The 23,131-nt window shown below is 45.5% G+C and overlaps 1 protein-coding gene across 1 annotated transcript; it reads left to right on the forward strand.

Moving 5' to 3' along the window:
* The first annotated feature begins 2,790 nt into the window (after positions 1-2,790).
* nup210 (nucleoporin 210) lies at positions 2,791-22,533 on the forward strand. Its single transcript, XM_037478172.2, has 40 exons — positions 2,791-3,393; positions 3,652-3,791; positions 4,987-5,118; positions 5,699-5,795; positions 5,934-6,084; positions 6,186-6,318; positions 6,418-6,576; positions 7,111-7,179; positions 7,282-7,388; positions 7,532-7,672; positions 7,783-7,920; positions 8,095-8,250; positions 8,860-9,058; positions 9,784-9,929; positions 10,576-10,794; positions 11,275-11,448; positions 11,678-11,870; positions 12,138-12,244; positions 12,345-12,449; positions 12,807-12,908; positions 13,509-13,637; positions 13,854-13,981; positions 14,059-14,194; positions 14,301-14,363; positions 14,795-14,974; positions 15,086-15,166; positions 15,311-15,442; positions 15,676-15,834; positions 16,211-16,302; positions 16,411-16,585; positions 16,764-16,939; positions 17,808-18,028; positions 18,269-18,405; positions 18,649-18,763; positions 19,311-19,457; positions 20,245-20,498; positions 20,600-20,804; positions 20,991-21,110; positions 21,217-21,294; positions 21,482-22,533. Exons 1-40 carry the CDS (start codon positions 3,233-3,235, stop codon positions 21,583-21,585), a joined length of 5,661 nt encoding a protein of 1,886 aa, XP_037334069.2. The 5' UTR covers positions 2,791-3,232; the 3' UTR covers positions 21,586-22,533.
* The last annotated feature ends 598 nt before the right edge of the window (positions 22,534-23,131 follow it).

Raw genomic sequence — 23,131 nt, forward strand, 5'->3', positions numbered from 1 at the left:
GTAAAGGGAGGAAGTCTTTAATGTGAGCTCTGTGGGGTGGGCGGGTTAATGTAATGTGGCAAAAGTGACTCCCCACCTGTGTCTTGTAAAGACTTTCCGGGCTGTAGCTAAACGATATGTCTGCCCCACAGCGTACAACAGCATGTGGCTCAGCTCACTCTTTAACACGTTCAATAACACGCATGTTTAAAGGTAGTTCAAAGTCATAAACAATTTTCAAATACGATTTGGCTTGATGTGAATGTGAATATGAAACACATCCATTAAGGGTTGAGGATGTAAAAGTAGTTTGAATATTAAATGTGGGGCATGAGGAAGCACTTTGGCGAGATTACGCCTTAACTGTCTGTGACCATGAATGCAAAGAGCTGCAGATGCAAACCCACTCGGCTGAAGCCTCCTAAAGCTCCTCACCATGGAAAGGGCGAGGGAATTTACAGCACGCCGTAAAGACTGTGGAAAGGGATTCAACAGTAAAAGCAGAACTCTGCAGAGCTGCTGCCGGATGAACTCAAAGTGGAAAAGGTGCAGGATGGTGATATTTATTTCCCTGATGCATGACTTTGTCATATTGCGGAGAAAAGCTCCATAGCCAAGACCCTGTGGACATCCAAAGTCTCATCACACGCACAGGGCACAACGACATCCTTTGACTTGTCTGTTTTTTTTCTTTTTTACATTTCATTTCGGCCAGAGCAGATTGCACTAAATGGCAACACCTTATATTTTCCCTCCTTGCAGTCTGTTTTTACTGCAGCTCACACCTACAGTTGACGGAGTCGTGCGTTTCCAAAACTGTTTGAAGAAGTAACCCGAACCCTCCCAAACCAAGCACATTTCTGGTGGCACCAGCTGAGAACACAGCCATTGAGTACGAGTTAAATCACACTACTATTGGTATGTTTTAAAGCTCATGCCTGTTAGAGTTGGACTCAAGGATTCACATTAAGGTCCATCCAAGGCCCACAAGCTCTACGCCCCAACACCTCTGTGGGGACTAGACATGGGCCTCCGTGTGCAGTGCTGGAGACACAGAGCGTGACAATCGAGTATTCTTTTCTTTTTTTTTCTCCAACATTACATCATTAAAACACGAATCGTACGTGCAGTGCCAATGGATCGGCTACAAAGGAGAAAGTGAGCGTAGGACTGAAGCCCACACGGAGCAACTCTTCCAAAATGAATGAAAGTCGTGTGCTGGCTTCTCGTGTTTCGCCCCCAAACTGCCATCATCGCACCAAGGAATGGTCACGTCATTGTGTTTCAACCCAAAATAGCCAGAGAAAGTCTATTTAAGTTGTCGCTTTTGGATCACGCTACTCTAAACGTTCCGCAGCTCAATATGTCATACGTTGCAACTGTGTGGTTGCCATTAGAGACAATTGGAACAAAGCACCAGTTAGTGACGTGTTTTCATGGCTAACACAGTCTGACTCAGATAATAAGTGCACTTTGGCACAAAGCAGCATTACCACAGTGTATTTCCTAATCAAGCTGTTTATCTCACAGAGCAGGAGGAGCACTGCTCTGGTAACTTCAAAGCCGATGAGAGGATGGATCAGAAATAATGCAGCCAAACGAACTCTGAATGTACGATTAACATTCTGTGAACAATTCATGTTGCATCTCGGGACCAGTTTTAGCTCCAGAAAATGATCTCATGCACAGTCAAAGGGGTGATTTGGTTTTTGGATGTTCTCAAGAGTTTCTCTCTTGATTAAACTATTAAAAACATCTTCGTTTTTGTCACCAGACATAGTCATTTCAACCCGTGTTATTATGTTAAATATAGCATTTTTTTAAAACTAATTACCAATTTAATAATCTTGTCTTCCATTCTTTGTGTCTCGGAGAAAATAATATACTAGTATAGCAGTCAGTGACACCTAGAGGTGAAAAGGCATACATTGCACGTTCTTCACTAAATGCTGAAGACCAAAATATGGCAACCACGTTAAAGATGGTATCTGTGTCTGCTTAGTCAGATTAACATATCATTTAACATAAAGAAACAAAAATCCCTCCTACTATACAGAAACTATTCCAATACATGTGGTAGCCAACTTCTAAACGATGTGCACTTATTCTTCATCCACGACGCAGAGCAGCAGCGGGGAAGGAAGTTAACGTCTATAAAACGCCACACTAAGCTGAATGAATTGGTAGTTCATTTGGTGTTCATTGTAGAATGAACATTGAATAAATTTGAAAGGGCTTTTGGGATGAATCGGACGTTCTATGTGCACTACGTGAGATTCAAAGTTGTTGATCTAGGTGGTGGAATGAGGGTTCCCGCGCGAGGAGCTAACGTTGAGCTAACTTTGCAGGAGGAAGATCCTGCTAAGCAACCCGGCCCCTTGTGAGCAGAAAAGATAATGGATGGATGAATCGCGGTGTGCCAATGGATGCTGGTTGACAATATCTGGGCATTCACAACCATAATCCTGTGGTGTAGCCTGCATATCTTGCCATTATCATGTAAAAAAAACACTGATTTAAATAATTACAAATTTGAATTTAATTGTACACAAGTCAATTTTGTAGTTTATTACTGCATATTAAAAACCAAAAAATTACATCCCTATGCCAAACATACTTTAAAAAAGGGCCTCTGGCATCAATTCCATTCATTCAAATCCATTTCATTTCATTCAAGTGTCGGAGAAAACACACTGTACCTTTAAGAAACAGCGTCATCGTTCGCGTCACCCACTCTTGTCTGTGACGTGTACTCACCTCCCAGCATTGCACACTGAAAGGCCAATTATTGTTAATGGCGGGTATTTGTAAATGTCAGTGTTTAAGTTATTGTTTGCGAACTCTATACAATAATATAAGAACAGAGACGTGAATTAGTTCTCTCTTTTTTTCCAGAGTATCTACGTGGACTAAAAAAAGCGAGGGAGCAGAAGTGGAGGACGGGGGAGAGGGGGCGGGGCGGGGGTAACGTTAGCTTAGATTGTAACGTTAGCTTAACCGTTATCATCATGTGCCCGCTGTCTGCTATCTATTGACACACCACGAAAGTGAGCAGGAAGCGGTTTGAAAATAGCTTCAGTGGCGATGCTAGCTCGACCACACGTCTTTCTCCGAGCCACGACCCCAACACCACCGCACGAATAGCCTCACTCCATGGGACGCAGGAAGAAAGTTTAGCTAGTACAGAAACTTAGCGTCCATTCATTCTACCGTTATAACCGCTGACGAATCTCCGCAACCTCATGAAACGGAAATGATTTCGCTTAAACGTGTAGCCTCGGCTCTGCTGTTATTAATAACCGCCATTCGAGTCGACTGCTCCTCGAAACTGAATATACCCAAAGTGTTGCTGCCGCTCGCCAGAGGTACAAAAATTAACTTCACGCTCGAAACTACCGAAGGCTGCTACAGATGGTAAGTAGAACCCGACTGAGCTGAGGCCACATGGCCCACTTATGAGTGTAGTAACGGTGCTGCACAGTAGTCTGGTCTTGGCAATCCTAAAACATCTGGACAATAGATTTCTGAGTTTTCCCTCTTAACATGCATCTTTAAAGAAAAAGCCTGGGTCTAAAATCGTCATTCCACTGTAGACCCCTCAATGATCAACACAAGATCGCCACACTTATTTACATTGCCCACATCTTTTCTTTTCTGGTCACATTCATCCAGGTCTTCCACCAGGCCAGAGGTAGCAAGCATCCAGGCTGTGGAGGAAGAGCGCGACAGAGGCTGCTCCCGGAGAGCTGTTCTCCAGGCTCTCTCCACCCATCCCTCCAGACTGACCAGCATCATTCTGGCCGAAGATGTTGGTAAATACACGGTGGCTTTTATAAATATCGCTTAGGAAACACAGGTCCAACTCCAAGAGTTAGGAAATAAGAGTTGTGCACATTTGTTTCAGTTGTACATTTTCAGAATGCCATTTGACAATGTCAATGGTTCAAAAACAGTTATTGATAGCGTTAATACAAAAAAAACAACAATCCACAATAACTGCAATAAAAATTACAAAAATGTTAAACAATACGTACAGGTATTTTATATCCAGAAATAACTATTATAAGAGTTATTCCACACACAGGAACCAGGTATTGTTTGTGCCACCTGGTATGCTTTTTTTCTTGTCTTTACGTTAATTAAGTCACGTGGTGTTTGGTATCAATGGGGATACAACTGTGTCCACAATTTAGTTTGGTAAATTGATGGAGTGGGGGTGAGAGACTGAGTCATATGTTTTGTTGACCGCTAAAATGAGGCAAAAACCAAGTACTGTACACCGATGACAGATGCATTGTATAAAAGGATCATGAGAGGACGTACGTCGTGAAGTGTGCATGTGTTGCATCATGGCATGTGGTGCAGGAGAAACCTAACGTCATGGGAATTACCATAGAAGTGGTTTTGCCAGGTGCTTATCTTTCTGTCCATCTCTACACATATTTTGTTTTTGAGTTGCAAGGCTAGTTCTGTTGCGCAACACTTTATTATTTTTTTTCATTCTTCCTTCCTTTCTGTTGTGTAATGCTGTCCTCTGTTGCTCGGGCCAATGTTGGCCCGTCGCCGATGACTGGCAGTTGTGTGCATTTGCTTTGGAGTCAGAACAATCATTGGCCACAAATTTTGAATGTCTCTTTTGTAAAAAAAAAAACAACACCGTCTATTCAGACAACAAAGGAGGCGACTCTCCCCACCTGTCTAGCAAAACGTAACGTGATATAATCCATCGCTCATGCAACAGCCCACTTAGCGGAGAAGAAAAACCACAAGATTTGATTTTGACTTTGTGCGCAGCAGAGAATGCTGTAGAGCTCTCTCTCTGTTGCCATTTCAAGATTACAGGATGGCATTTAGTTAAAAGGTACATTGTTATACTATGTGCGTCAACAATAATTACGTTTCCTCATTAACCGCCGAGCCATTTGTTTTTATAAAATTTGTGGTTTGCTGAAAGTCTAATATTGCAGTACTTTGCCCCCCTCCCCTCCTCCCCCTATTAATTTGCAGTTACAGGACATGTACTGCGGTGTGACGCCATTGTCGACATCATCAGTGAGATCCAGATTGTGTCGACCACCAGAGAGCTACATCTTGAGGACTCACCGCTGGCACTCAAGATTCATGCACTGGACTCAGAAGGTGACGCATATTGACTCCCCTCAGGCTGAAGTCATTGTCATTATATGCTGCTGGTGATGTTGATAGAAAAGAATACTTCTTGTCAACACCTGCCATGTTACTCGACAGTCCATGCTGTATTGTTCATTTGCTGCTCTAAAGAGTTCTCTGAGGAATGACTGCGCGGGCTCCCGGCTGCATTTGTTCTCGAGCTGCTTCTGTGAGGTGGCTGTGTTTGTTCTGTTTGACTGGTTCCATTTAAGGCAGACACGCTTAGTTTAATGAGCTGCTTTTACAGCCGGACTCTTTCTGATGATGGCCCTGGGGCTGGGTTTTTTGTTTTAGTTTACCTTGGCCCCAAAGTACATTTGGGATTCTTCAGATGGAGTAGATAGCAAAAGGACGGCAACCATCCTGTAATAAAATTCCTTGTGGTTTTGTTGCAGTTAATTTTAGTGCCAATAGCTTCCAGACCCTAAGGGGAAAGGTCTATGCAAATATGTTCTGCTCCTCCACAAAGCTCACGTAGCCATGTGGTGAGATTTAAAGCTAGGAGGTAGATAAATAGCAGGTCTGACCCTTTGTCCATTTTATGTTGCAGGAAACACCTTCAGCACCCTCGCTGGTCTGGTGTTCGACTGGAGCTTAGTGAAAGACGTGGATGTAAATGGATTCTCTGACTCTTACAATTCATTACGGTAGGCGCCATTGTGTTGAATCTGCATACATGAAGTTGACTGAGAGCTAAAAATCTGGCAGCAAACCGGAAAATGAATAATATTTTGTGCCATACGAGTCACAAACATAATCTCTTGCACGTCTTTTTTCTACCCAAGGGTACTTAAATTCTCAGAGTCCACCTACACGCCCCCTGGATACATATCTGAAATGGAGCGTGTTGGGAAACAGGGCGACATTATTTTGGTGTCGGGACAAAAAACCGGACATGCTAAGCTGAAGGCCAAAATAGAAGAGCCATTGTATAAGGTAAGCATATATATGTATATATATATACACACACTTCTTTTTTTTTTAACACTGGTTTGTTACGGCGGTGTTGTTCTGTAACCATGGTGCATGTGCCACAGGATGTGGGGGCTGCAGAAGTGAGACTCTTGATTCTAGAGAACATCCTGCTGAGTCCTGCGTACGACGTCTACTTGCTGGCGGGAACTTCGATCCGATACAAAGTCCTGAAGATACGACAGGGCACCATCACAGGTCCGACTCTGTTTACTAAGGAGTTCGACCCCTTATTGAGCTTTCGCAGCACCTCATGTGGAACACACCGTCCGTTTGACTCCCATATTGTTTGTCCAGAGCTCTCCATGCCTTGTGATCAGTACGAGCTGCACGTTCAGAACAGCGCGATCGGCGCCAACGGAAACCCGGACGTCGCCGTGGCCCGTCTGGATCAACGCATCTCAACAGTGACAGCGATTCAGCTCGGGCACATCAACGTGGTGCTGGATCACAAGAGTATCCTCATGACCAGTCATACTCGGTAGCTGTTATTTGAATATTCGTCATGTTTTTCTGTGGCTGGACCAGGTCTGTCCCTCATCGAGTTGTTGGGTTAAACTTGCTTTAGAGTGGAAGTGCGTTTGCTTAATGTCTCTCTATACTTTTTTATTTTCACAAATAAGCTCATTTGATTTGAAACATTTTTAGTGACGAAAGTGTTTATCTTTATGTTCCCGCTATATGATCAGTCCATCCGCTTCATTGTTATTGTAGTTTCTTGTAGATGATGCATTGTTACCGAGAGACTTTTCATAGTAATAAAAACGTGCTCTCAGATGTGATTTCAGACAATTTTGCAGTAAAGCTTATATTAAAGCTTGATATAAGCTTAAAAAACTGCAGGGAAAAATGCAAGTATTTTTTGTTTCTTTATTTGTGCAAAGCTGAGAAGTACTTACTGACATTTGGCAGAAGTCATGTAGGTCGGTTTGGATCTGTCAGTGTCAACAAGTGTTACCGTGGCAACGTTCCTTAGCAGCATCTCCTCAGGCCTTCGGATGCAAGGAGTGTCTCGCCTGCCCAACAGCACTCTGTATGTGGTGGAAGCGGGCTACCTAGGTCTGTGCCTTCCTCTCGCTATTGAAAACAAGATGGAAGTATTTCATAGTGTATCTTTACAAATAAGTAGGTCAACCTCTGTTTTGATTGTAATCTCTTTAGGTTTTAAAATATTCCCCGGGGACAGCTGGGTTCTCGAGAAAGGCAGAGTTTACGACGTCCTCATCGAAGTTTTCGATAAATCCGGCAACAAGATTTACGTTTCTGACGTAAGTAATGACTTTTATTTTTGTTTAATATTGAGAGAACCTCCCCTGTTGAAGTAGGAACACATCTTAACCGACATTGTAAAGTAACTCCTGGGTCTGCTTCCGCCTCAAGTCGTACTAATGTGTGATTTGTGTTTTTGCAGAATGTCCGCATTGACACTGGTTTCCCGCTGGAGTACCTGGAGCAGCTGGAGTCGTCTCGGAATGGATCGTATCACCGCGTGAAAGCCCTCAAAGAAGGCCTGACTCTGATTGACGCCACCCTTACAGCTGTTGTGGATGACGTGCGTTTTACTTGGAATTTTTACCTTTTCTCAGTCTGAATTGGCATCAGTGTCCCCCCCTCCCCGTCTCGCGGCCTTCATCATTCCCTGCGGCCTCTGCTCTGTTTCAGGTTGGAAGGATCCACGCACTCGCCTACCCAGTCCACAATGAACAGGACGTGGAAATCTATAATCCTATAGTTCTCAAACCCAGTATTCTGACGTTTCCATGGCAGCCCAAAGTTGGAGCGTATCAGTACACAATACAGGTGATTAATCCTTTTCAGAAGGGACCTGAAAGGCTCTAAAGCTGCTGTTGGGCCTATTACACCTTTCTAATGTGTTTTCAGCTATTGTTCTTATTCATGCTTTTCTAAATGAATGCTTTTTCTTTGTAAATCTGGTGCCTGCGGTGACTTCTGTTTTTCCGTTGCTCGCGGCAGGCGACCGGCGGTAGTGGAAACTTCAGCTGGTCTTCGTCCAACACGGCTGTGGCCACAGTGACCGTGAAGGGAGTCATGACAACCGTGAGTGACATCGGCGTCAGCGTCGTTTACGCTCACGATCTACGCAACTCACTCCACTTTGGCCAGATGAAGGTGAGTCGACCTGGAAAAGCTCACACTGTGACACGCCTGTTTACGAAAAAATTGATTATATCACCGGTTTTCAGTTTTTAAGGAACTTACTTTAAGGGTCTTTGAGACATTCAAACTCTCAACGTGATCAACACAACAACAACTCTGAAGGATTTAAGGAGATTAAATCGCAAGGTTTATTTTTTGCCAAAGCTTTGTGCTATTGACTGAAAAGTGGGGTAACTTAAGCTTCTATCAGGTGTTCTGGACCGTGTTTCTTAATTTCAAAAGCCGTAATCAATTTCCTTAATCGGCTTATTACTTGGCAATGTTGTTTCATATGAACACATAAGCGTCTCGCAACACGGTACCAACTCTTTGGTGTTCAGCATTCAGCAAAACTGGGAGCAACTTTCCACCTCTGCAATTCTACTTCTTCCATAATTGATTTTGTATTAAAGGTTTCGTCATGGTCATCTAATCGAGGTCATTTAAGCTAAAAGAGATCACAATGTCTAATAAATAATCTCTGGAGATGTAAAAATGTGACCTGTAAGCATCCAACTTAAGAACACACCCCAGTGTTTGGGCTTGAATCTCCACACTCCCCTCTTTGTTTTTTCCTCCCAGGTGTATGTTGTCGAGCCCGTGGCCATGGACTTTGCCCCCTCCCCTGTGGAGGCCATGGTGGGCCTGGTCCTGGATCTGCCCCTCAGGATTTTCGGCCACCTGGAGGAGGTGGGGACGGAGCGCGTCATGTTGAGTGACTGCTCCCAGTTTGACCTGCAGGTCGAGGAGGAGAACCCCGGCGTCTTCCAGCTGCTCGACGGTGAGAGTTGGGATGAAGGCGATGTTCTCTTGTGTAGCAGCTGGTCTACTGTCATCACATATATTGTGGGGGGTGGGGAGGAGTCCTCCCATAGATTCTAATCATGTAATTACAGTGGATGCTCATTCATTGATCACTCCGTTTAGTGTTAATCGATGTTGTATTTAATCACGCCTGTTGGCGAGTGAATGGCCTGTTGAACACGCATGTGTTGTTTGTCTTTTTGTGTGGAGGGTAACTACGTTGCTCACTTCCTTCTACTGAAATGTCTACTTCCCTTCTTACTGATTGTGTGGTTGTCTGTTATTGTGATTTTCCTTCTCTATAATTTTCCATAATAGAAGAATTGTACAAATGATGAATCCAAAAATCTATTATCCTTTAGACAAATCTGTATTAATGTGTTTATCCTCTCCATCTCCCATTGAAACCCTTTCCATTTGTACGGCTTTCAGGTAGTCATTGCAACGTTTATCTCTTTCAAAGTTCTTCTGTTAGCAAAATGTACCGTTCTTAATTCTGGAATCTTGTATTATTGATCAGAAGAGCAGCCTGGGACACATAATAAGAGCGCTCTGTACTCGAGTGTGGTTTAAGACAGGAAGATAGACGAGTACACCCGGGCGAACAATTGGAACTATCTGTACAGTGTCCAAACTGCTCTCTCCCTTATTCTGCTTCCTCCGCTCCTTATTGCCCCCCCCCACCCCCCCTTCCCCCTTAAGGGAGGCTGGCTCCAGGCCAGGAGCACTGCAGTGGGGTGAGGGCCAAGGCCCTGGCCCCCGGCTACACCGTGCTGACCGTGAGCTACACCCACGGCAACATTCATCTCAGTGTCAAGATCACCATTGCTGCCTACCTTCCTCTCCGGGTGAGTTTAACCGCTTTGCTCATCTGGAGCTTTTGAGACAAATCAATTGCATATTTCTCCAGGTGCCCTAGAATAAATTTCCTTGTGGATAGTTTTTCTTCAGCTGGTTATTCAATGCAATTCTTTACACATTTCCCTGTTCAATCTGCAGGGTGTAATTATCTTAAACCTTTCCTGAAGTCTTTGTTGTGGTTTTCTTTTATTCTTTCAACTCACCTCAAAGCACCAATTAGCTTTCTTTCTTCGGAGGAAACAAACTCCCTTGTACACACACGTGCACGTTGATACATGCAGACGCTCTTTACAATAGAGGCAGAAATGTGATGATCAGCAGGTTTTCAGATTCTTCTCCTCCAGGTTTTCTTCATTCTCTTCATCAGACACTGTTTTGTTATCAATGAAATACTGCGGTTTGCAGCTTAACGTCCCCCTAGTTAAGCACCTCTTATACACTAGAATGGCCTAGCTGAGTAGCATGAATACCTGCTTTGTCAGTTTTTTATTAAGATAATCTTTCTCTTTGCTTTCCCTCAGTGACATTTCTTCCACCAAAATTCTGAGTTTTTACATTTTTGTTAGTCGACATTTGTAAAAGCATTTCATTCTGTAGGTATCCTGCATTTCTTAAATAGACGTTGTTTGGCAGGCAATCGACCCGGTGTCCGTTGCCGTGGTGACTCTGGGGTCCTCTAAAGACATGCTGTTTGAGGGCGGCCCACGGCCTTGGGTTTTAGAGCCCTCGAAGTTCTTCTGCAGCTTGAGAGCAGAGGATGAGGACAGCGTGAGCCTCGCTCTGACCAGCCCTTCATCTCACAACTACAACCAGCACTGGGTCAGAGCAACCTGCAGGGCCCTGGGAGAGCAGGTGAGATCCACCAAACCCCCACTGGGCCTCTCTCGCCAATATCATCCCGCGTTTGAACATATTGGTGTATGAGGAAGGTTCCAAGATAAGTCTGGTTATCGACGTTCTCACATGCGCCAAATTAACAACTCCGCCTACATCATTTTGCTCTGGATGCTTTTGTTTTCCCTATTGTTTTAAATGACTTCTTTATTTTTTACGTGCATTATTTAGGGGGAAATTGCCAACAAGGCACAATATAAATGATCCGTAGCGCACTACTAGCTGTGATATTGTCAGTAAAACCAAAAAAAGATGCATGGGAGCCAGTTACCTGTTCTGGCACTAGTTAATAAAATAAATAAAAAACAATGATTATTATCCTGCACACACATGTCTTTTTGTTTTTTAGAACTCTTTTCCTACACCCCCCAAGGCGTTGTTTTCACAGCCCACCAATCGTTCTTGACAAGCTTCAGCCGCCCTTTCGCTGTTCTTCAGGTGCTGGAGGTGATGGTGGGAAACAAGGCCAGTGTGACCAATCCTTACCCCGCCGTGGAGCCGGCGGTGGTCCAGTTTGTGTGTGCCCCCCCGTCCCGCCTCACCGTTGTCCCGGTTTACTCCAGCCCACAGCTGGACCTGACCTGCCCGCTGCTGCAGCAGAACAAACAAGTGGTACGTGGTACCTGTAATTCAACCTGGCCACCAAAAGGAGATTCCATCCCTGTGTTATTTCATTCTGCTCATTTTTGACCACTCGCACTAAAGTCATTGCACAAAAGTAATGTTGTTTTGCAAAATGCTTTTTGAATCATTTTGCTCTTTCAGTTTGCTTTTCTAAAATGATTCTATTGAATCCTTAACTCAGTGTTGTAGCCTGACTCCTCACACCACCTTCTTCCAGGTACCTGTCTCAAATTACCGTAATCCCGTATTGGACCTGGCTGCTTTCGATCAACAAGGAAGGAAGTTTGACAACTTCAGCTCTCTGAGCGTCCTGTGGGAATCGAGCAGCGTGCCGCTGGCCAGCGTTGAGCCCTCTCTGCCTATGGAGCTGCAGCTGTTTGAGGACGACAACAAACAGATGAAGCTGCACGGTAAACCTTTCGTGACTCGCCTCAAACCTCCCTGCTCGCTTTGTGTTTACAAAACAGCGGGTTGTCGGCTGAACTCCTTTTTTTGTTTTTGGACTTTTGGAAAGTGTCGAGGCAGACAAAGCTGTGGCAGGATTTGATTCTAAAGCAGCAGAGGCGGTCGGGGAATTATTCTGTCAGCTGTTACTGGGAACCAAGCTCTTTGTCCATAGATTAGTGGGGACAAAAAGTTTGTATTGCCGTTTGTTTTGATTGCGGATTTGTTCGCAGGGCGCCAAACGGTTCTCGTCCATCATCAAACGGGCATCGCTGCCATCACAGTGACCGCTGTGCGTTACCAGGTTTTACACCTCGTAGCAGCCAAAGTACCCGGCCCAGTAAGTGACTCCACCGGTAGCACTGCGCCAGCACTTCTCTTTTTTTTTTTTTTTAAGGTATAATATTTAGAACCGTAACGCAATAATTTGCTCTCAACAGTACGACAACTTGACCCCGGTCTCGGCCACTCTGGAGCTCCTGCTGGTCGAAGATGTGAAGGTTTCTCCAAACGTAGTCACCATATACAACCACCCGGATGTGCGGGTAAGGGACGGTCTTTTATGAGGGTTGCTTTTCTAAAAGCGCGTGTACTATTTTATCATAAAGTACATTATGTACTCTCTGCCCAAGCAGAAGAGAAATGGAAATGAGTTGAAGCCTTGGTAACATTAAAATGAATTCAGACGGGTTATCATCGCTTACCTCCCTCCTCCCTCAGTGGGCCTCCCTGCTAATCCTGTGACATGTAGGGAGGTCTGGTAGGTGTGGGGGTTAAATAACAGTTAGTGACCTGTGTAAGTGGATTTTAAAGAGTTAGTGTGGTCAGAGGTCTCCTGTGATGTCTCACGTGAGGCAAATGACAGGGACACTTATGTTTTATCATTATGTTTGGTTTTGCAGGCAAACTTGGCCCTGCGAGAAGGGTCAGGGCACTTTTTTGTCAATGCCAGTGTTCGAGGGATAGCGAATGTGGTGTTCCAGGAAGCCCAAGCAACAGCTCAGGTAAGACGGAACATCTGGACTGAGGTTGTGAATGGTTGGAAGATTTCTGAAGTTTTCAATGAGTTTGAGAGCTTTTTTTTTTTTTCAATAAAAATGGGTACCTTTTTGTGAAGTTATATGTTGGTAAATGGTGTTGAAGCAAATGCTAGTTTTTGTAGGATGTGGATGGATTAAGCATGCTTATTTAGTGGTTGAATGTTTCTTTTTATTACTTATTGTAAAATGTTTTCTTAATTAGTTGCAAATTGAGGGTCTTTCAAAGTACTTTTAATCCATTATTTAGCTTGCTAGCTAGCTACCACATTTCACACTGTACGTATTTGACAAAATAGTTTTACTAATTCGATTTAACTCCACAGTTAATTCACATTTATTTTAAATGCCATAAATGTTTCCACCTTCAATTCTTCCAAACTATTCTAGACTGAAGGGAGTAGTTCGTTAGAATAAACAAATATGATATTGAACAACATACCAAAGACTTTCAGTAAATCCATGCGGGTGTACTTTAATCCATAAACCCATGAGGATTATGGATTAAAGTACACCACTACTCTCTTTTGATTGTGATTTAGACTTTGATTCGCTCTGTGTACCCAGGTCTCTCCTGTACACCCAGGGGAGGTGAAAGTGATGGTTCATGACCTTTGTCTGGCATTCCCGGCACCTGCCAAGGCCACAGTGCACGTTTCGGACATCCTGGAGGTTTACGTGAGAGTCGTTGACAAGGTGAGTTTCAGGCCCCCTTTCCCACGGACCGATTGGACAATCCCTATTAGTATTACACATTCCAAAAATCCCCCAACGATGTATAAACAATACGGTCCCAACCACTTCCCATGTTCATAAAAACCTGTGTTTGAATTTCCGTCGTTGGCTCTCTCCCCGCCTGTGAACCTAAAGGACTGTTTCCCTAATGGATGATGCCACTCATCCGTATTACAGGTGGAGATTGGAAAGGCTGTAAAAGCTTATGTCCGAGTCTTGGACGATAACAGGAAGCCCTTCCCAGCCAGCTACTTCCGATTCATGAATCTTAAACTTAAGGCGGCCTCTGGAATCGTCTCTTTAAAGTAAGTATTCTGGATCTTGTTGAACTCGCAAAGCGTTGTGTACAATCCTACATGTATGTATTTACTTACTTTTGCAGATCATTATCGGAGTCTGCTGAAATAGATACAGCTGTTTTTGTGGTGAAAGGTGCTTCTATTGGTCAGACCACTCTATCAGCTGTTGTAGTGGATAGGAATGGGAGAAAAATTGCTTCTACACCTCAGCAAATTGAGGTACAATCATTCAGTGCCAAGTGCTTTAATATCAATTTCAAGTTTGACTCTTGTATGTGTGACGCACATTTTGTTGAACCTTTTCTTTCCTTTTTTTATCTTCAAGGTATTTCCACCCTTCAAGCTCATCCCAAAGAAAATTACCCTGCTAATTGGAGCAATGATGCAAGTATGTATAATATTGATGTTACGGCTTTGTCTGGAAACAGCTGGTCTCAGTTCGTCACGCCAGAAGAGTTCATCTTCCAAAAGAGATAATTTTAGCCTAATAGCTCTTGGTTTGAACATCCAGCTTGCCTTTTATTTTCTTCAACTCGTGTGTTAATTTGAGCGCATCTACCAAACAGCCAAGAGGCCTCCTAATTGCTGCTCATTGAACTCCTTAATTCACATGCACTGCACATTACTCTGATATCCATTTTCTAATCTTCACACATAGAGAATAACGTCTCTCCGCAAATTCTCACCAGAATTTGTCTTGGCGAAAGCTGCTGTCTTTCCTTTCAGCCTGTTCATCCCTCGTGTTAAGAGTCACGTCTTGGTTTTCCCTGTTTCTTTCTCTCAACCCCCTTTCTTTTTTGTTCCTGCTGTCCTTAACAGATCACATCTGAAGGTGGCCCTCAGCCTCAGTCCAATATCCTTTTCTCTATTTCCAACGAGGAAATAGCTTCCGTTAATGGCATGGGCCACGTCAGGGGGGCCACCATCGGTAATGTCACTGTGACTGGACTGGTGCAGGCTGTTGATGCCGAGAGTGGGAAACTAGTCGTCGTGTCTCAGGTATATGCGTTTTTACGTAGCATGTGTGTTTCAGGTGTGTTTACAGTATTATGGAGTCTTATATGGCTGTTAGATTTTTACAACAACAAGGCTCTCGTCGTGCGTCCGCAGGATCAAGTGGAAGTCGAGGTTGTGCGATTAACGGGCATTCGGATCAGAGCGCCCATCACCAGAATGAAGACAAAGGCTCAGGTAGGATTAGTTTGTAGAAAATCTCCCCAGATCTAGGAATTATTAGCAGTGCAATTAACGGTAAAACAATGAATTGAGTTCTCTCTCTCTGTGTCGGTGGGCAATATTGTTCTTTGTGACCGCCTTCTTGTTCCCTTTTTCCAGATGCCTGTATATGTGATGGGTCTGACTAATAGTCAAACGCCCTTCTCCTTTGGCAACGCCGTGCCCGGCCTCACCTTCACCTGGTCCACGACCAAGAGAGACATCCTGGATGTCCAGCCAAGACACATTGAGGTACCCTGCACATGAAGGTTCCATTTCATACCCAGTGCCGTTTCTGCCACTGAGTTATTTCCGTCTCATGCTGTCCCTTTGATCCTTTTATCAGGTTGATTTAAAATGTGCTGTCCCGGCATCGCATTATGATTTAAACACAAGCAGAATCTGCCTCGTCACCGCTCTGCCTTTTTCATTGGATTTGCCACTGCTGTTTCTGCCCTCGTCGTTATGGTGCCCGTCTCCCTCAGGCTAACGTGGAACTTCAGTCAGAGCACAACTTTGGCATGACTGTGACCGGCAGAACGAGGGGGCACACACGGCTGAAGGTGGTGCTCAAGGTCACCGACCCCGATGCTTGGCAGCTGGTGGAGAATCTTCAGGAGCTCACGGATGAGATCCAGATCCAGGTACGTCACTGTGGCTTCGCCCCACTTCACCTGGAGAAAAGGGGAACACTGTAAAACACGTATCCCTCTGTCCTGAGCACCAGCATGATTGATGCCCTATGTGCATGTACCTTCTATTTAAGAAAGACCTCTTTTGTGAGGCAAGGAGCTTAATATGACCGTGTCCCCCTGCTGCTTTTCTCAATGGAGAAAGCTGGCATTTAAGATGCTGAGCTTCGGGATATCTGAGGTTGTTGACTATGTCAAGTGATAAGACTGGAGATTAGTTAGAGTTGAATGCAACCCGCCTCGAAACTGCGACATGTCTCAAACACCAAAGAATGATTGAAGCCCACTTAAGCTTAACTTAAGCGTAACGTTTTTGCTTTGCTCAAAGGTCTATGACAAGCTGCACATGCTTAACCCCGAAGTCGAGGCTGGGGAGTTACTGATGGCTCCGAACTCGGCCCTCAAACTCCAAACCAGCAGGTGAGTAACGACCGCTGCACGCTTGGTCTTCTCTAAAAGCACGTGGAGGTTCATCGCAGCGCAGCCCGGAACAAACGTGATGCCATCGCGTTTCTCCGTGTCCCCTAGGGACGGTGCAGGCGCCCTCTCTTACCAGATACTGGAATGCCCGGACCAGGTTGTCACCGCTCAAGTGGACGATAAGGGCTTCCTCTTCTCCGGCTCGCTTACTGGCATCTCGTCTCTGCTGATCACCTCGCAGGAGACCTTCGGTGTCAATCAAACGCTCATCCTCGCGTTGAAGGTCGGTTTTAAATGGAGGTCTTTCATTATTGTCATTTTGCCCTCATATCTATAGTCCTATAATCAATTGTTTCTAGTTAATGGTTAGATCTGAAAACACATTCTTTTCATATGTTAATACAAAAAAATTAGATGCAACTGACAACAAGATGAGTATGACTCCTCTGCTCGTTCCTCAGGTGGTTCCTGTGTCCTACGTGCGCTTCAGTACCAGCCCAGCGCTGCACACACACACCAGGGACAGCCTGAAAGCCTTACCGCTGGGCATAGTGCTCACCTTCACCGTGCACTTTCATGCCAGCACGGGAGAAGCTCTGCACAGCTCCAACTCCCACCTCACGTTCTCCACAAACAGGTCTGTTATCACGCACGGTTTGGACACTCCTTATTGAATGAGAATGTGACCAAACATATTCCTATTATGGACCGTGTGTGTGTGTTAATATCTGTAGAGTACAACAGGGGTAGTGAGGACACGGCAGGCTGCACTAGGAGTTCAGCACATTAATTTACTGGGCTGTTCCTTCAGCTGCATTTCAGATGGAGTCGTTTCCACCCGAGTGAGTGTTGGATGGGTGGGTGGTGCGTGAGGCAAGGCACAGCACGGCCTCCTCTTGTTCTCCAGGTGCTGAAGGATAGTTTTGGGTAGAGAGTATAACATTGAGAGTGTTAGCGGGCCGGAGGCCTTTGGGACTGAAGGGGCAGGACTGGGATTCGATCAAACTCAAGGAGCCCATTGGATTTCACCATCTCTGCTGGAAGCAGTTTGGCCCTATAAGCCAGCAGCAGCATTCTTTGGAGGCTCAAAGGCAGACATTCTATCAGAGGAAAAAGAAAATCTATAGGATGCTGTCCTGCAATATGCCATTTAAAGAATTGGACGTTATTTATTGTTTATTTTATTTTTTTCAAAGCTTTTTCTAAGCCTGTCAAATGGAATTGGCTGAATTCAACCTGCCGCACTAATAACAACAAAAGTACCATATGTGTTTGGAAATATCATTGTAGCAACTAATGAGGGTTAGGGAAGGAATAATGGTTGTAGTCTCGAGGGGTGGAGCACAAGGGGGGGGTCAAATGGAGATAAATTAGGTTAGTCTTTGCTCCTGAAACTACAGCAACATCCTGCCAGCCCAAATCTGCCTGATGCCAACGAGTCGTTTTAAAGGATGGAGGAGAGTTAATTAATTAATTAATTCCGTACCTTCATTTCCGACCTGCAGGGACGACCTGGTGCAGGTGGGGGCCGGGCCCGGTAACCACACCCTGACGGTGCGGACGGTCAACGTGGGCCTCACGCTGCTCGCCGTCTGGGACAGCGAGAACGTGGGCGTGGCTGACTACGTCCCGCTGCCCGTCGAGCACGCCATCCACCCGGAGGACGCCCACAGACTGGTGGTGGGGGACGTGGTCTGCTTCACCGCCCAGCTGACCAGCCCCGACGGTGAGAGAACGCGCCGTGCTGTGTAAATGTTAATTGATCCGTAATTATTACAACTTTAGAGTCCTGTAACTGTGACAGCCTGCTTCTTCTGCTTTTTAACTCCCCCACAATGTTCATCAAGTCAAAGGTTTTATTGTTTTATGTGATTGAGCAGAATCCTTGTTTATCTAATGCTGCAATTTATAGAATTCATAAAGAAATACATATTAGAAAGTGGACGTATTATTCCTATCTCTGTAGGTGGTCATGGATCTTGGAGCTCCTCGTCCACTGGCGTTCTCCAGGTGGACCCCAGAAGTGGTGCCGCGGTGGCCAGAGACTCCGGGACCGTCACCGTGTACTATGAGATACCCGGTGTTTTGAAAACGTACAGAGAGGTATGTCATATGTGTCCTTGCATCTGAGCCCCCATCCCCCCCATGTTGTAATAAGTAATCTTTAGACAGAAGCACAGCAGATGTATTTCCATTGGTCACCTGACAATGACTCATTGTTTCTGCCTCATTGTTTGTGCTCTTGATGTGAACAGCTGCTCGTGGCTGTACTTGTGATTGTGATTAATCGAAGCTCACACCTAAATCCTCTCAGGATTTATCGGCTGTTTCCTTCCTGCTCCGCAGGTGATCGTGGACGCGGCGACGCGGACGGTGGCGGCTGCGCAGGCTGCCGCCGTCAGGATGGGGAAGGAAACTAGAGTCCTGCTCTCGACCAGAGGGAAGGGAACCAACCTCATCGGTACTGAACTCACCCACTTCCAGTTTTTTTAAATTCACTCCCTTTGCTTTCTTGCTGAGAGTAAGACGAGAAGATTCACCACCACTTTACCTGTGGTGGTGAATCGGAAGCTGCAAAGACCGGAAAGAGAAGCAAAGTCAGCTCGTCTGTCTCCGTCCAAAGGGGGGGACAAAGTCCACTCAGCGGCCCCTCCGCGTTGACATGATTCATTGTGTTTGTTTGTTTGTTTGCACGAAATCCAAAGTGGAAACTCCACAATAGGCCATTTCTAAGGACGATTACATTCTGGATTATTTTGCCACCCTGACCTGTATTTCCTGTGGTTGCCTGGCAACTGCTCAGATCCAATACAAGATTAGAGTTCAGAGTTGTTGTGGAGCATTTTCTTATCTTTTTTTGGAAAGTGCCAGGCTAGCTGTTTGAACCTGTTCATGTTTGACTGACACAAGCTCTTAACTGATCTAATTGTGTTGATTTGATAAAAAACGATGAAATCTGATGAAGCGGAGACGTCTCGTATCTCATGAACGTGTGCTCTACCGTGCAGGAACCTGCTCCTCTGCCCACACTGAAGCCATTGCACGGCTGCAGCCGCAAACCTCTGTCAGCTGCCATCTGAGCTTCACCGGTGATGCCATTGACTTCCCTGCTGCTGATGTCTTCAAAACGCACACCAGCTTTGACTCCGGCGTTGGTAAGAACTGATCCGAATTCAGATTACATTCCTGCTCATAGTTGGTTGAAGGCTGTGAGCATTTACACTTGTCATTTGACAAGAATCATGTCATTATATAGCAGTGTTTCCCCTGCCATTTTTATATATATATATATATATATATATATATATATTGGTTTATAACTACATCTTAGCGTCTCTTACCTGTCCATACTAAAATTGATTTTTCTGTTTGACATTCACATCAATTTCAACCTTTTTAGAAGTGTTCCAAAATAAAATTACTTTGAAATGTAACCGGGGCGCACAGTTTGTGTGTACGCTCTGCATTACTGGCAGGAAAACACAAAATCAATATCTGCATTGCCCATGGAATGAGTTTAGCTGGGACTATAAAATGTGTCCAGGTGATGTATTGAACTGAGGAGACTCCCTGTTGCCTGAAAGCACTGCTCTAATTGGGTTTGGGGTTTGGGACTTTGCCCCAGTTGGTTCGTGCGTGTTTGTGTGTGCGCGGGACGGGATTCAGGCATTAAAACTAAATTAAAAGGAATATGTTTTCTTTATGCGTAACCACCTTGACACTGGGAGACTGGACTGGGGGAGGCATGCGCATCTCATATATTTTGAATTTCTTTATTTGTTCTGTTTCTAGTGTATTGCTCAATAAAATGAAGAGACAATGAACCGGATCCCTGAGTGCACATCACATGACCACGGAAAAATGAAACCTATTCTACCAGACACCTTTCATCCCTCACGCACACATCAATAATTCATCTCGGGCCATCTCTTCTCGCCCCAGGCTCGTACTCGTGCTCCGTGACCCTGCAGCCGATGACGGACCAACAGACCCGCGTGCTCAGCGCGTCCGCCGCCGACCTGCTGGTGAGGGCGGGCCTGCAGGGCGCCGGCGTCTCCCCCGGGGAACAAGCGAGCGCCCGGCTGCCCATAGAGCCGGGCCTCTACTCCGACCAGACCGAGCTGCTGCTCTCCAACCTCCACCCGTCGGCGGAGCTCACCGTGTACGGCCCCGCGGCCGCCCTGTCCCACACAGAGGTCGGGCTCCACGGGGCGCGTCCGAAGAAATGTCCCAAAGCACCAATGGGTTTAGTTTGCATGTAATGATTTGCCCCCCCCCCCCCCCCCGCTTTTCTCAGGTGGTGTCTGCTTCCGCCAACATTGTTGTCCAAGAGAAGGAGGCACACCGGGGCTTCCCCAGCTTCTCAAAGTACACCATCAGCGCCGTGGACCCTCAGACTGCCGTCTCCACCTCCGTCTCCATCAGCTGCTCCTCCAGCGGCCAGAGCCTCGTCGTCCCGGTCGCTTTGATCCAAGTGGCTGAACCCAACGCCGCCAAGCTGGGTCAGTTATCCCTGCTGCGCTTATACACATTGACTAGATGATTAGAGATGATACAAATTGAATAAAAAGTGACCGCCTTAAAGGTACAGAAAGGGGGAACAAAGAGAAACCTGCTTTTTGTATTGTTTTTTTGAAGAGGTTTTGACAGCTTATTATCTCCATCTTCTCCCCCCGCCCTCTCTGCAGCTGTTTCTCCTGTTGTCTACACTGAAGGAGGCCACTCCCTGCACAGCTTTATTAACTCCTACCAGATGATGTTCTTCACCTTGTTCGCTCTGCTGGCTGCCACAGCCATCGTCATCATCGGTGGGTCATCAGGAAATACTAATACAGTCTTATCATAGTAATGGCAAATGAAAAAAAATCAGTTTTAATACCGAGCTCCTGAGATGTGTTTCCTTACCTCCTGCAGTCCTCCACTCGGTGTTCAGCCCGAGGGAGCCGGCGTACCACCCGGCCTTCATGCAGAGGACGCCACCCCCCGTCTTAGGTAGGACGCTACAGCTGTCGGCTAAAAGAACCACTGAATGAAGAAAGTTCAGAGAGCTATGTGTCCAATTAAGGGCCCTTGATAATAGTTCTGATTATCAAGATGTACTGGGAGCGTTGGGTAGAGATCGACGTCACCGGCGCCGCCTGTTTCTCGTTAACCTTCTCGCCTCCGCGCTATTTTCCAGGTCTGAACTCGCCGATGATGAATTCCTTCAACCGCACGGTGCCGAGGACGGACCCCAACAGCAGCCCCAGGTCGCGCCTCTACTCCCCCGACTACAAGTCCTGATGGAGCTGTGCGGCCGGCCTCTGTTCTTCCCGAGCAGACCCCCCCAGGCCGCTCGCGCATATCCGACGTGCCTCTGGTCCATCTGACTGCAAAACGTGCTCGCACCTCGAGGCACTCACAGGGCTGTTCCCTCGCCGCGTGTGGAAACTGATTTATAAATGTGTGTTTTTGTTGTGGTCTTCCATAGAAATGGCTTTTATATGAGACTGACATATTTTGGTTTTTATTTTCGGGGGGGGGGGGGGGGAAAGAACCACGAGTTTGTGCTTTAACCAACGTTGCTTTTTGTGTTTGTTTGCCCATAACTTGTGTGCTACTTAATGTCTGTGATTTAAAGTTTGGTACCTCAGGAGGAACCTTGTCTATGAATGACCCAAAACATTCACTTGAAAGTGTTTATTTTTTATCAGCAGAAAAGATGCTCTGTTTTGTTGTAGCCGACACTTTTTGTGAAATGAAACCGTCCTCCTCGAGTACGAGGAGCCCTTCAAATGTGCACAAAGCTGACTGAGAAAAGGTTTGGGTTTTTTTCCGGGCATTTTATTACCGAACATTACTGTTTATTTTGAGCCACGACGCATGCAGCTCCCGCATGGTTCATCAATGTGAAACCTTTAGGGAACGTGAACCATCTTTTATTCCGGCAAAAGTATTCAAATGTGACCTGGTGTCTGAAAATGTCTTTTTTTGTTTGTTTTTTTTACCTGAATGCAGCTCCAGGAGGAGACTCGTGTTGCACTGTCCAACAGCAAAGACATCCGTGTGATATTTTTGTATTGATAGTATTTATGTTAGCTAGTGGAACTCAGTTTTACTGTATGACGAGTGTGTGTGATGTGTTTTTCATGCCTTTCGATCCGATCTGAGCAGCTTTCAGCACCACTCTGTCTGCTTGTGTGAATACGCTCTTGCCTTTTGCTAATTAAAGTTTCTTACTTATCACGTTCAGCCCGGGTATCGTAGTTATTCAAAACACATAACATCTATTTAACGGACAATGAGTCTTCCTGCAGCCAGACAGGAAGCGCATTTATTTTTTATCCTGAATAACTTGATCGAAATGTCGATCCAGTCTGAATTAAATACTGTAGCTTTTCTTTTACTTGGAACAGTGAATCTGTCACTCAAACGCACTCCACCTCAATTTATTTTCTGCATCACTTATCTCGTCTTTGATACACTTTATTTTCCCTAACCGTTGCCTTTTTTTGTTGACACTTAATCAATCTAGCTGTTGTTTTTTGGGCAATTGAAAGTTCTCAAGTAGTTTTATTGTGATCGACTTTCTCTCTCGCTCCCCACCAGTGTGATGTGGTGACACAAACCGGCTCTCTGAGGATGTGTAAAGGTCTGCGACATCTGATCAAATATCTCCCATCTGTCTGTGCCCCCCCCCCCCCCCCCCCCGGGCTCATTTGTATGTCCTCAGCAGCCACACACTCCCAGACAGAGGGGCTCCAGAGATGCACCGTGGGGGGGGGGGGGGGGGCGCTCTTGTCTCTCTCTCTCTGTCTCTCTCTCTGTCTCTCTCTGTCTCTCTCTCTGT

The sequence above is a fragment of the Pungitius pungitius genome, chromosome 1, assembly GCF_949316345.1.
Source record: "Pungitius pungitius chromosome 1, fPunPun2.1, whole genome shotgun sequence".
Taxonomy (NCBI): Eukaryota; Metazoa; Chordata; class Actinopteri; order Perciformes; family Gasterosteidae; genus Pungitius; species Pungitius pungitius.

Bases quoted from the DNA above. Each gene is read 5' to 3' on its own strand.
- nup210 (XM_037478172.2), top strand. From the start codon at position 3,233: ATGATTTCGCTTAAACGTGTAGCCTCGGCTCTGCTGTTATTAATAACC. The intron at 3,394-3,651 runs GTAAGTAGAACC...ACATTCATCCAG, and splicing joins ACCGAAGGCTGCTACAGATG to GTCTTCCACCAGGCCAGAGG. The intron at 13,638-13,853 runs GTGAGTTTCAGG...TCCGTATTACAG, and splicing joins ACGTGAGAGTCGTTGACAAG to GTGGAGATTGGAAAGGCTGT.